Source organism: Echinops telfairi, unplaced genomic scaffold (genome assembly GCF_000313985.2).
Source record: "Echinops telfairi isolate 266 unplaced genomic scaffold, ASM31398v2 ScPeMD7_7409;HRSCAF=8447, whole genome shotgun sequence".
NCBI classification, from domain to species: domain Eukaryota; kingdom Metazoa; phylum Chordata; class Mammalia; order Afrosoricida; family Tenrecidae; genus Echinops; species Echinops telfairi.
In genome coordinates this window covers 1,498,983-1,511,306 of record NW_022111309.1, presented here as the reverse complement: position 1 = coordinate 1,511,306, position 12,324 = coordinate 1,498,983, and the positions used below count along the sequence as shown (strand labels likewise).

The 12,324-nt window shown below is 40.1% G+C and overlaps 1 protein-coding gene across 3 annotated transcripts in view; it reads left to right on the top strand.

Annotated features, from left to right (window-relative positions):
* LRRC28 (leucine rich repeat containing 28) overlaps positions 1–2,488 on the top strand; it is a 181,568-nt gene extending 179,080 nt beyond the window's left edge. For 2 of the 3 annotated variants that reach the window (XM_045296485.1, XM_004709852.2), the window contains one exon: positions 2,110–2,488. In XM_045296485.1, the coding sequence (XP_045152420.1) occupies positions 2,110–2,182 (73 nt within the window). In that variant the 3' untranslated portion in view covers positions 2,183–2,488. The remainder of the gene's footprint in view (positions 1–2,109) is intronic. The other variant, XM_045296484.1, reaches the window with a different exon arrangement.
* The last annotated feature ends 9,836 nt before the right edge of the window (positions 2,489–12,324 follow it).

Genomic DNA, 12,324 nt, shown 5'->3' with positions numbered 1-12,324 from the left:
AGCGCACATTCCTCCAGCCTTTGCCAGCAGTTCCACAGCAGCAGTAGTGCATAGCACTGATGAGGACCACTGGAAGTAGGGTTCCATATGGTTTTAAAATGGTGTTCACACATCTGAATCATATAACCTATTTCACATAACTATCATGAACATTAAACAATGCTTACCTATATTTGAAAATTATTGTCCTAGTTCTGTCCTAAGTGGCTTCAGAGGAAAAATCTACTGTCTCTTAAATTGGTATGTCTCTATAAGTATTTTTTTCCTGGTTGCTTCCATTTTTTTTCTTTATCCTTTATTTTTTCAGAAGTTTATGAGCTATTTCTATGCTTTTTCCTATTTGACTTCCACTTGTTTTCTTAAATATTTTCCTATTTGATTTCCACTTGTTTTCTTATATATTTCATCAATTTGGGGACATTTTTTTTCCATCTTTTTTTTCTTTTAGTGCTTTCTTAGTCCCATTCTTCTCTCCTTCTGGGATTCTCATGACACAGATATTCATTGATATTATTCCCTGGATCCCTGAGATTCTGCTAATTTTATTCAGTCAGCTTTTCTCTGTTATTCAGACTTGATAGTTCCATTGATCTGTCCTCAAGTTTACTGATTCTGTTCTCTAGTGAATTTTTTATTTTGGGTATTTTTTACTTCCATGGTAATATATCCATTTGTTCTTTAAAAAAAACCACCTTCTGTTTATTTTCTGACATTTTCTTTCTTATTTCTTTCCCCATTTGCTTCAAGGGGATTCATAACTGCTCGTTGGAGTTGTTTGTTTGTTTGTTTGTTTGTTTGAATGATGCCTATTTAAAATCCTTGTCAGAAAAATGATATCCTGGACACATATCATGAGCCTCTATCCCATATAATCATCAATCACTCTTCTGTTCAAGTTTAATGCTAGGACCGTCAGGGCAGAAACTGGTATATATTGATCTTCTTGCTAAGTCTACTGACACCACCCCAGCAAGAGTGAGTACTAATTTTTGTTGCAGATAAATAGGGTAAAGGTTCAGCTACCCACTTGACCCACTGGCACCTTGCCATTGAACATGGAGCACTGACTCACATTGCCTCATTATTTCAGGGGGGCTTAGTTATTCATCTTATAACCGGGCTCTCCTGACATCAAAAAGAGGAGGGGGAGAAAGAACAGTACCAGCTGGTCCGTACACTACCTTCTTCTGCCTGGTTTATACTGAATGGGAGTCAAGGCTCACCTTCCTCATGGGGCCCTGATGACTTGGGGTGGAGAGAAAAGAAAGGGATCACGGCTCTTTACTAGCCCCACCTCAAACTGCTTCATTAAGCCTCCTTGACAGCATTCTTCAGTTTCCGGCTGTGCCTCCCATGGACTAGTCTAGCCAACGAAAGACAGCGTTGGTGGTCAAGTCTGTAGTACTCGCCCCTCTGGGCAGAGGGGATAGGCAGGGTGAAAGGATAGAAACCTATTTACTCAGGAGGTCTTGTAAAACCAGTGGTAGGTATAATATCTCCTTGCCAGATAGCACTTCCAGTTGGAAAACAAGCTATCTAACAACTGGAGCTATCGGTTTAACAGGGGACTGAACAGCCCACAGGTCTCGCAACTCACCGCCGAAAGCACCACAGCAGGACATCCGGGGGTTCCTGACTGTGTGAGATGGCGCTGGAGAAGGATCCTTACCTTTATTGTTCAGAGTCTAAAAGAACAACCTGTGTGGATTCATTTGTAGGACATATTCCTTTTAATGAGTAACCTCGGTGTGTAAAATACTCGTTTGGGTGGCATTTTCAGTGTGTAATGTAATTCGTTTCATGATTGCATGGTTGGGAGTGTGTAGAATTAAGAATTAAATATGGAAAAGTCTTATTTTTCTTAGCTGCTTGCTTAGAAATTACGTCATCCAACAACTGCTAATTAAATGAACGCAACATGCACACACCCCTAACTTGATTCTAAGAGCTCGGAAATGTCTATTTCTACTGGGTAGTTTTTACACCATGCTTCATCTTTTAGCAGTAACAGCAGCAAATGTTGTCTCTTAATGGAAAGAATCCAGAGACTTAATCTCAAGCTAACCTGTTTTTCTCCACCACCACCACCACCCTTTTTCCCCCTTCCAGGAGGACAAGTGTGAGTTTCGTGGCTTACTGCTGCTCCACCCGGTGTCTGCAGACCTTTGACTTACTGAGTTGATGAGCACTCAGGAGCCCGCAGGGGCACTGCCACTCGGACACTGCTTGCTGACGCTGCACAGTGTGCGCAGGGAGGAGGCCAGGCCGGCAACCAGGTCTTCTCACCCGGCCCTACCAAGTGCAGGAGGCTGCAGAATTCTCTGGAATGTCCTGATTGAGCTTCAGAGCTAAAATGCCTTCGTCTTCTCATCCGGCCCTACCAAGTGCAAGAGGCTGCAGAATTCTCTGGAATGTCCTGATTGAGCTTCAGAGCTAAAATGCCTTCGTCCTTTCCCTGAGTTGGAATATACCCCCCTGAAATTCAGAACCCTCTGTCTTCTGTGTTTTTATTTGTGTCTCATACGCAAACTATTGCATCTGTTGTGCCTCTCCAAGTCTAAACCAGGTTTCCATTCTCTCGATAAGAACGATAGATTGACAATGCAACAAATTAGCTTGAAATACAAAAATCTTCAGTGGTCATTCTAATCTTCTTTCCTTCTTCCCCCATACACTTGTTTTCCCCACAGCTTTTTTCTCTCAGTGGTTTCCCCAGTGGCAACTTGTTTGTTTTTGAAGAGTGGATGTTAGCAGCATATACTGGCTTCATTGACAGGGTGGGGTGTGGGAGTTGGCAGCAAAGTCAAGCTCCTGGAAGGTCTATGCCAGCATCTCAGGGCACACCCTCTGGAAAGCGTAGCCTTGTTTACAAATAAGGCTGGGCATTAACAGACATATGTCTTCTGTTTTGTTTTTAACAAGAATGTAGATTGTAAATGAAACAATCGTATTTCAAAATGTAATCCACAGAAAAATACTTTATTGAATTTTTAAATTTCCTGATTTTTTTTTTTTTTTGGTATAAGAAAAGTTTCTGAAACATTTGACGCTTTAAGAGATTTGATCCCTTTATTTCTGAATTTAAACACTTTGGAATAATGAAAAAAATGGGAGAAAAGTACATCCAAATATGACCTCTAGTGTTGTGTGGGTTTATGATTAAATTGATACTGAATTTGAAATGGTTTTGTTTCATGTAAAAAATAGACTCCAGCTTTATATTCATTAATGGCGTGATTCTAAATACAATTTTGGCACACTTACTTTATCATGCATTTTATTATCTTCATTTTGACCCTTCATTTCTTATGCACTTTAAGTCACTGTTGTCCAGGACACATAAAACACAGCATGGAAGTTCCAAATTCAGCCCTAAACTTTTGCTAAAAGATCATAAACTGAAAATGCATGTGATTACACCCTGACAGGAAAAAATGTGGCTCTTAATATGGAACCATGTGTCTGCTTTTCCTTCCAAAGGGTGCATTCTGATGTGGCCTTGCTGCCAGATGTTCTTGTGGTTGCTGTGCTGTTTGTGTGTGTGTTGACGATGGTGGGGATGATGCAGGGTTTGCATAAGGCGGGACTAGAAGAGGAACCAAGAGTGTTTGCTCAGTACAGTAATTATTGTCGAAGAATTTCAAACTTGTCAAAAAGTTGGTTTGTGGCATTTTATTAGCTGCCCTACATCTCTAATTTGAGGCTCAAACAGTGCTAAAAATAGTACATAGTTAACATGGTTCCTGACAAATGTGTGATCTTTTAAAATCTCACCACCTGCTCCCCAGAAGGAGGGCAGAGAATGACCGTGGGCTCTAAGTGCCTCTACTGCTTCTGCCCGCTCCTCTGCTTTTCGTGACGTGGCCCCGTCGCCTCGACACCTCAGAGGCATGCGGTACAACAGGAAATGAAGATCTGTACCGGAATACCGCAGTCCTTTCCTCCTTCACGATGAGGGACATTTTAGCTGTAACCTGTGCATCACAGAAGTTGGCAGGTGAAAGGTGTGCCATAGCTTTATGAATGTGGTTCAGGCTAGAGTGCTGATACCTCTTGTTTAAGAGACAGGAAGCATATTGCAATATTTTTCTATCTTGCATGTCTTAAAATGGATCTGTGAAGAATGGTAATCTGATATTTAGGATTCCTTTTATTTGGTCTTGTCTGAAACTTTATAAAAGCATCCTCTTCTGTGCCTGTTATAAATGATTGCGTGCTCAGCAGCAGCAGTCGGCTGAGTATTGCCACCTTCGGGCAGTCTCAGTCCTAATCCCAGGTGGCACACTTGAGCTCCATTGATGAGAAATGAAATTTACACTTGGTTTGCTTCGTGCTGTTCACTATGGAATTTAGTGCTCGATTCCCTGATGGAACTCTTAACTTTTAAATATTAAAGAAGTGTTATAGGGAGGGGAAAGTTCACCTGCATGATATATTTTTTAGCTGTGTACATAACTTTATAAAAAGGCTAATGTCAGAGTTATTCTATATGTTGTTTTCTTGGGGAACAATTAGGCTAGTTAGAAAGATATTTCATGCAATAGTAGTAATGGGAAGAAGGGGTGGTGAGCTACTTAGAAAATACGTATCCATGTCAGTTCACATCAGTGATCTGAAGAACAGTTAAAAGTACATCTAAAATTCAAGGTGGCCTGTTGATCACTGGCCTTCCTGTAAACTCAAAAGAAACAGTTTTATCCAGTGTGTTCCATTCATGGCAGCCCCGTATGTTTAAGTAGAACTGTGTTGCATAGAATTTTCCGTGGCTGATTTTTATGGTGTGGACCACCAGGCTCTTATTCCAAGGTGCCTCTGGGTAAACTTCGCCTTTCTTTTAGGAAATGAACCTGTTAACCCTTTGCACCACCCAGGGATTCCTGGCCTTCTTATAATGTAATGCAAGGAGGGCCCTGTTTTAAGTGGATCCACCCTACTGTTGCTTTCAAAATAATCTGATTAAACCATGCCAGACACCTTGGTTACACAGCATTGTGTAGATGGAAATGACACATTTTCAATTAATATTATATTGAGAATAATTTTTTAATTAAAAAAAAGAATCAAGACAGAGCAGAGCCCTGGCTGATGGAGGATCCAGTTTGGTTGATAGGGAAGAGGGATGAATTCTTGTATCTGCCATCGGACTCTCCTCTTCAGGAAACACAGAACTCTAAATAACTTTCCATTCATATACTTGGCACTCACTAAAGTCACACTCTGGCTTGCCTGACTAATGAACATCTCACTTTTTTTTCTTTTACATAAAAATTTTTTTTTAATTAATCACTTTATTGACGAACTCTTACAAATCTTATAACAATCCATCCTATAGTATTAAGCACACTTGTACATATGTTGCCATCAACATTTCCAAAACAATTTCTTTATACTTGAGCCCTTGATATAAATAAGCTCCTCTTTTTTCCCCTCCCACCCTCGTGAATCCTTGATCAATTATATATTGTTACTGTTATTTTGTGTCTTACACTGTCCATTGTCTCCCTTCACCCACCTTTCTGTTATCCGTCCCCCTGGGCAGGGGTACTATATATCCAACCTTGTGATGGGTTCCCCCTTTTTCCCCATACCCCATCCCCACTATCCCCCTACTCTCATGGTATTGCTACTCCAACTGCTGTTCCTGAGAGGTTTATCTGTCCTGAATTCCATGTGTCGAGAGATATTATCTGTAATGATAGGTGTACTCCGGTCTAGCCGGATTTGTAAGGTAGAACTGAGTCACGGTAGCAGTGGGGAGGAAGCATTCAGGAACCGGAGGAATGAGGTGTGTTTCATCGGTGCTATACTGCACACTGGTTGAATTGTCCCTACCTTAACCCCTCTGTGGGGAGATGTCCAATCATCTACAGATGGGCTTTGGGTCTCCACTCCAACCCCCCTCTTACACATCGATATAATTGTTTGCTTTGGATCTTTTGATACTTAATACCTGGAACAAATCTCACTTTTGTTTCACATTGAACATTACAAATTAAAACATTTATAGTCTAAGGAAAAATATAATAACACTATGAGTTCCTGCATTTACTTTTCCCGAAAATAAACTTACAGACTTATTTTGTAATCTCTGGGGAGCTGCAAAAGATAATTTCAAAACTTACTGATGGTAAAATTATGTTTGCTTCCTGAATTGCTATAAAAACAAAAACTAAAATATTAAAGCCATACATTCCTTTAGCAGAAATCAAAGCTCATTCATTTATGAACATGAATTCTAACTGGGCCCACATTAATGCAACCTGTTGTAATTAAGCATTGTGATATAAGTTTATTACACAGATTTATAAGCAGAGTCTCTTTAAGAATCTTATTTTAAAACATATGCTTGTATAACCCGGACTATTTTACTGTGCTTTTCATTATTTTCATTGTTTCCATCCAATCCTTCTTGCAGCTAAGAAGACTTCCTACCTTTCTTCACGAACCCACTCAGTGAGTACTTTGCTTTCTCTCTGAGCAGTGGAATAGCCTGCGTCTCAGAAATCATCCAGTCTCACTCTTCCCACCGAACGCACCTTCCTGTGTCAGTAGCTAATAGATCTGAAGATGATGAAAGGTTTGCTACAAAAGAGATTGCCCATAGCTGAGTGACTGTTATCCTGGACAAGCAAAAGAGACTGCTTCGCAGCTTAGGATGCTCTTTTTGAAGCATGGCTGTACAGTCCCTTGAACTTCCAGAGACAGGTGTCATCGGCCCCGTAGGGTGGCTAGGCAAAGAAATGATCTTGAAGATTATTTTTATATGCAATTAATACATACAAGGGTTAGCTGAAGTTTCCCTTCTCACAGCACAGCATGGGTTCTCTTTGTTACCTATGTTAAAGGGTATCAAACTTTGCTTTGTTTTTCCTGGCAATTTTGAGAACATATAATAATCCAAGGAGGCTTAAATAATAGTGTTCTAAGACTCTGAGTGTGCCCTTTGAAAAGATATGCTAAAATGTGTTTGGAGTGTGAATATTTTTCTAACACTTGCGCTGTAGGTAGCTTGCTTATATCTTCTGCGTATAAAATGATTAAGCTAGAATCATGTAAATGCTTAGGAGTGTTGAGAGTGGTGGTCTCATTGTCCTAACCAAAATTCATTTAAGAAAAACAAGGAATTTATTAAACACTTAAGTCAAAGCCCACGGTAACATTAACAAAAAAGATGGAGTAAAGAAAATTATCCCTTCCATAAAAGCAGTGTGAAAAGTGCCCCCCCACACACACACACACCAAAAAAAAAAAAAGTAGAACCAACTTTTAAAGAACTTTGGAGATTAAGCAAAGTCTTTCAGCACACCAAAGAGTATTCAGTCATAAAAAGTGCATCTCAGTAATAATAGCCAGTTGTTTTCTTAATTTTCCTTATTATAACCCCCGCCGCTCTCCACACACACACACAACAACAACCCCAGCTCTATAGGAACTTGAACACCAGCAGCTTGGCAGCCACAGAGGCAGCAGAAAAGTGTTTCAGCAACTACAAAGCCTTATTCCCAGAAAACCCCTTATTAGACCTGGCTGGGAGCTGGCCAGGTGTGGAAAGTTTTTCCTTTTGCTGTTTTTTCATGTAGACACTCATGAAAAAAATTAGAGACGATTTATTAACCCGGCAGCTGACTAAGATGGTGGCTAGCAATTGGAGCAAACAGTAGGCTAAGCCAAACATGGGCATGAGAAAGCTGGGGCGTAAGATGGCCACAGGATTTTTAAAAAGCTTCAGTATATTCCTGGGACTTTAGAAAGAATGGCTGTATGCAGGGCTCATCTTCAGCTCTCCAGAAATAGAAAGTGAAGTCAAAGGCAGAACTGACAGTGGGAGAATTATTCTAAATGTTTAAAAATGCTGTAATACCCATTAGCTGATTACTCAATAGATAATTCAGTAGTCATACAAGATCGCAGTCTACAGAATTAATTCAAAAGAGTTACAAACCAAAATCAATAAGTAGCAATAGCATCAAACCCTTAAGAGAGAGTAAAATCTCATTTCCAGAGTTCCCACAATAGTGTCTAAAGATCAGATTTCAACAAAGAATTACAAGCCATTCAAATAAACTAGAACTTCTGGCCTAGCCAGAGGAAGATTAAACAATCAGAGAAAATTCCTGAGATAGCCCAGCCTGACTTTCTAGACAAGACGTCTTAAGGAGCTATTTAAATATGTTCAAAGAAAGTAAAGAGTAGTAGAGATCAATAAAGACATTTTTATGCCTTTAAAAAAAACCTGAAATTCTGGAGTTGAAAAGTATAATAACTGAAAAGAAAAATCTCCAGAGGGCTCGGCGGAAGATTTCAGTAAACAGAAGGGAAAACTCGACAATAGATCAATTGAAATCTTTCAGAAAGAAAAAGATGGAAGAAAAATGAACACACTCAGATATGTGGGACAATCGTCAAACATACATTCTGCAGTTCCAGATGAAAAGAAGAGATACGAAGGGACTTCTAATAAATAGCAGTTGAAAACTACCCCAAAGCTGATGAAAAATTAATCTACATGCTCTAAAAAGAATAATCTTAAAGAGATCCAGACATGAACACATCTTAAACTGTCAAAATAAGGAAATGAATCTTGAATGCAACAAGAAGTGATTCATTGATTCAACAAATCAAGACATAATAACAGCAAAGGCCAGTACATATGCAACTATAAAATATATGCAGTATACAAAATATGGGTTGGTTGGTTTGCAGCTCTGTTTCCCTCCTGTGTGAACAAGGATAATCCAAATCCACACCAGCTTAAGGCTGATTGCCACAGAGGACAGACATGACTTCACCTCCATCTTCTTTCTTTACCAGGTTGTGATACCAACCATCACTAATAAGGAATCCACTTCTATGGTGGGTTTGGAAATTCATTGCAACGGCCACACAACTCACAGACAACACTCATGAACATGGAGGTGTATTAGAGAAGCTCACAGGTTACAAAATGTTAAGGATACAGATCTTTTGCCTGTAGTGTCCTTTCTTAGCCACGCTATCCGTCATTTCTCTGGTCCCCAGATTCTCAGTCACGCAGTTCATTGGCCTCTGCCTCTGTGAGCCAGAAAACCTATCAGCTACTCACATTCGAAGTTTCAATGCTGTTCCTCTGCTCTGCCTCACAGTCTTGGTGCGGCTGCTCTGCTCTGTCTCATAGTCTCAGTGCTGCTGTCTCTGGTGAGTCTGTGCCTACCACTTAAGGCCTGAATCTCCAGACACCCTGTGTGGTTCTTCTTTCTTGGTGGTCAGGGGATTTCAAGCCCTTGTTTCTGAAATGGTTCACTCTTAGACTCAGCAGAATGTCAACCTGGACAGACTTTGTCTTAAATTCCTCTATGAGGAACTCTGGTGGCATAAAGAGCTCTGGGGACACAAGTGGGTTTTACATTGGACTTGTAACTACAAGGCCAGCAGTTAAAATGTACCAGCTTCTCCTTGGGAGAAAGATCAGGATTTCTGCTCTAGTAAAGATTTAGTCTTGGTAGTCTACATGGGCAGTTCTACTCGGTCGTGTAGAGTAAGCTCTGAGTCTGAATCACCTCAATGACAGCGGTTGACACTTCAGAGTTACGTCAAACATAACTCAAAATCATCAAAGAGACAACCCTTACTGGTTGGAGACTAGTGGAACACCTAAGACTGTGGCTCCTAGTCTCCCTTCAGGGCTCAAACTTAACCCAATCAATGCCAAGATGATTTTGTCTTGTGATGGTACCAGCCATTTTATCCATCCCAATAGAACACCGAGTTCATGCCAACTTACAGTGCTCCACCCCCCACACACAGGGTTTCTAAGACTGTAACTGTTAATGGGTGTGGAAAGCCCAGTCTTTGTCCAGTGGAGCTGCTGGTGATTTCGAACTGCTGACCTTGTGGATCACAGCTTAACTCGTAACCAACCACTACACAACCAGAACTTAGGGTCCTGGAAATTTCACCATGTCTCATAGTCTTTTGCATTATTTATTAGCTGAAGAAAAATAGGTGGTATTTTAGATTTTTTTAAGATTCAGAAACAAAAAAGCATCAAGAGGTGCCACATCAGAGCTGTATGATCAATCCCTAAGGATTTCCTAGTTAAACTCTCACAAAATTTCCCTTGTTTAAGAAAGGAATGAGCAGAGAATTGCAGTGAAGAACTCTCTATTGAAGCTTTCCCAGGAATTTTTCTGCAGAATGGTTAGGTAACCGTCTCAAAACACTCTCACAGTAAGCAGAGGTCATCATTCTTTGATAACACTTCCAGAAAATGACAAAGCAAAATGCTTTGAGCACCCTCCAGAACTATTGTCATGACCTTTGCTGTCTTGACTGGTCTGATTTTGCTTTGAGTTGCCCTAGGAGCCACTGCTTTGATTGTCTTACTGTCATACTGGTTGTTTTAGCTCCTATTAAAGTTCTTAAAAGAAGTGCTTCAGGGTCTTTTTTTTTTTTTTAAGATGACAACTTTGCTTTATTTATTTAAATAAAGCACCTTAGCAAAGGGAAAATCTTGAAGTGTCTATGGGAGTTTTCTTTTTTAAAATTATTTTACTGGGGGCTCGTACAGTTCTTATCACAGTCCATACATCCATCCATTTTGTCAAGCACATATGTACATTTGTTGCCCTCATCATTCTCAAAACATTTGCCTTCTACTTTAGCTCTTAATATCAGTTGCTCATTTCCCCCTCCATCTCACTCCCCCTCCCCCCTCCCTCATGAACCCTTCATAATTCATAAATTATTATAGTTTTGTCATAAGTTACACTGTCCGACGTCTCCCTCCGCCCTCTTCTCTGCTGTCCATCCCCCAGGGAGGAGGCTATACTTAAGATTCTTGTAATCAGTTCCCCCCTTCTACCCCACATTCCCTCCACCCTCCAGGCATCGTCCCTCTCACCACTGGTCCTGAAGGAGTCATCTATCCTGGATTCCCTGTGTTTCCAGTTGCTGTCTGTACAATGTACATCCTCTGGTCTAGCCAGATTTGCAAGGCAGAATTGGGATCATGATAGTGGGGGGAGGAAGCATTTAAGAACTAGAGAAAAGTTATATGTTTCATTGTTGCTACCCTGCACCCTGATTGGCTCGTCTCCTCCCCACATCCCCTCAGCAAGGGGGTGTTCAGTTGCCTACTGATGGACTCTGAGTCTTCCACTCTGCACTCACCCACTTTTACAATGACATGATCCCTTCAACAGCTCGTGGTCACACAGGCTGGCGTGCTTCCTCCATGTGGGCTTTGTTGCTCTGGTGCTTCAGGATCTTGATCCCACTTGTTTAAAATTTCCATAGAAAGTTTTACTCTTGTCTGCAGCTGAGCTTTGTGCAAGTTTTTGCACCCATCAAACAAAGTTTGCTCAACTTTAATTTTTTCATGCATAATTGTCTAAGCTGAACCAGTTGAAATGTCTATGGTGTTGGCTATTGTTTTTGCTATGAACCATTGGTCCCTTTCAATTAGAGCAAAGCAAGTTTGTTTCCTTGAAAATTGATGAGTGATCTGCAATATAAAATGAGTTACACACTGTAAACAGCAGGTTATCGATTTCAAAATTTCTTTGAAATGTTGTCCCCACAAACTTTTCGTGAGCATGAGTGATTGCCATCCTTCCAGCTAGGCTTCCATTCAGACCCCTGGCTCTTGCTCGCTCTTAGAGAGCGCATGTTGCTCTGCTAAGGGCTTTCAGACGGTGTCTCCCTCTTATGCCCCAAATTAGATTCTCTTCTGACAAATGAAAACAAGTTATTATGAGATGATTGTAGTGAAAAAATCACGGATTTTATTGAAAATTCTTTGATCGCTTAAGTTGTCCTGCATTCTTCTGCAAAAAGTGGATGACAGCTCCTTGGCTGTTTGTTTTAGGGCAAGCCATTAAGACCCCTTTCTAATAGCCAGGCACCATCTGATCACTTCTTTGAGCTTTACTATAGTACCCACATATTCAATGATTACCTCATGAGGCAAAGTCGGGTGACATTGTAAGAACTACTTTTTCTTTGATTAGGACTTATGCCTTAAGGTGGGAACTCAAAATCATTCATAAATGTATCTTGTTTATGTATATAGCAAGCTTCATGGACAGCATACTAGCTTCTTGAAAAATTACATTATAAGTGACTTCCATATAACATTTGATAATTTTAATAATAATAGCAATATTAATCTAGCCAACAATATAGATTTATAATGGTAATGAGATAATATAAAGGAAAACTTTTGGTTAAAACATTTGGAAGTTTTCACCTATACAAATATTAAAATTTGAATAATAAAGCAAAACTACTTCAAAAATAATGAGTTAGATGCAAAGTAAGCATTTCCATAACATACATTCACTAAGA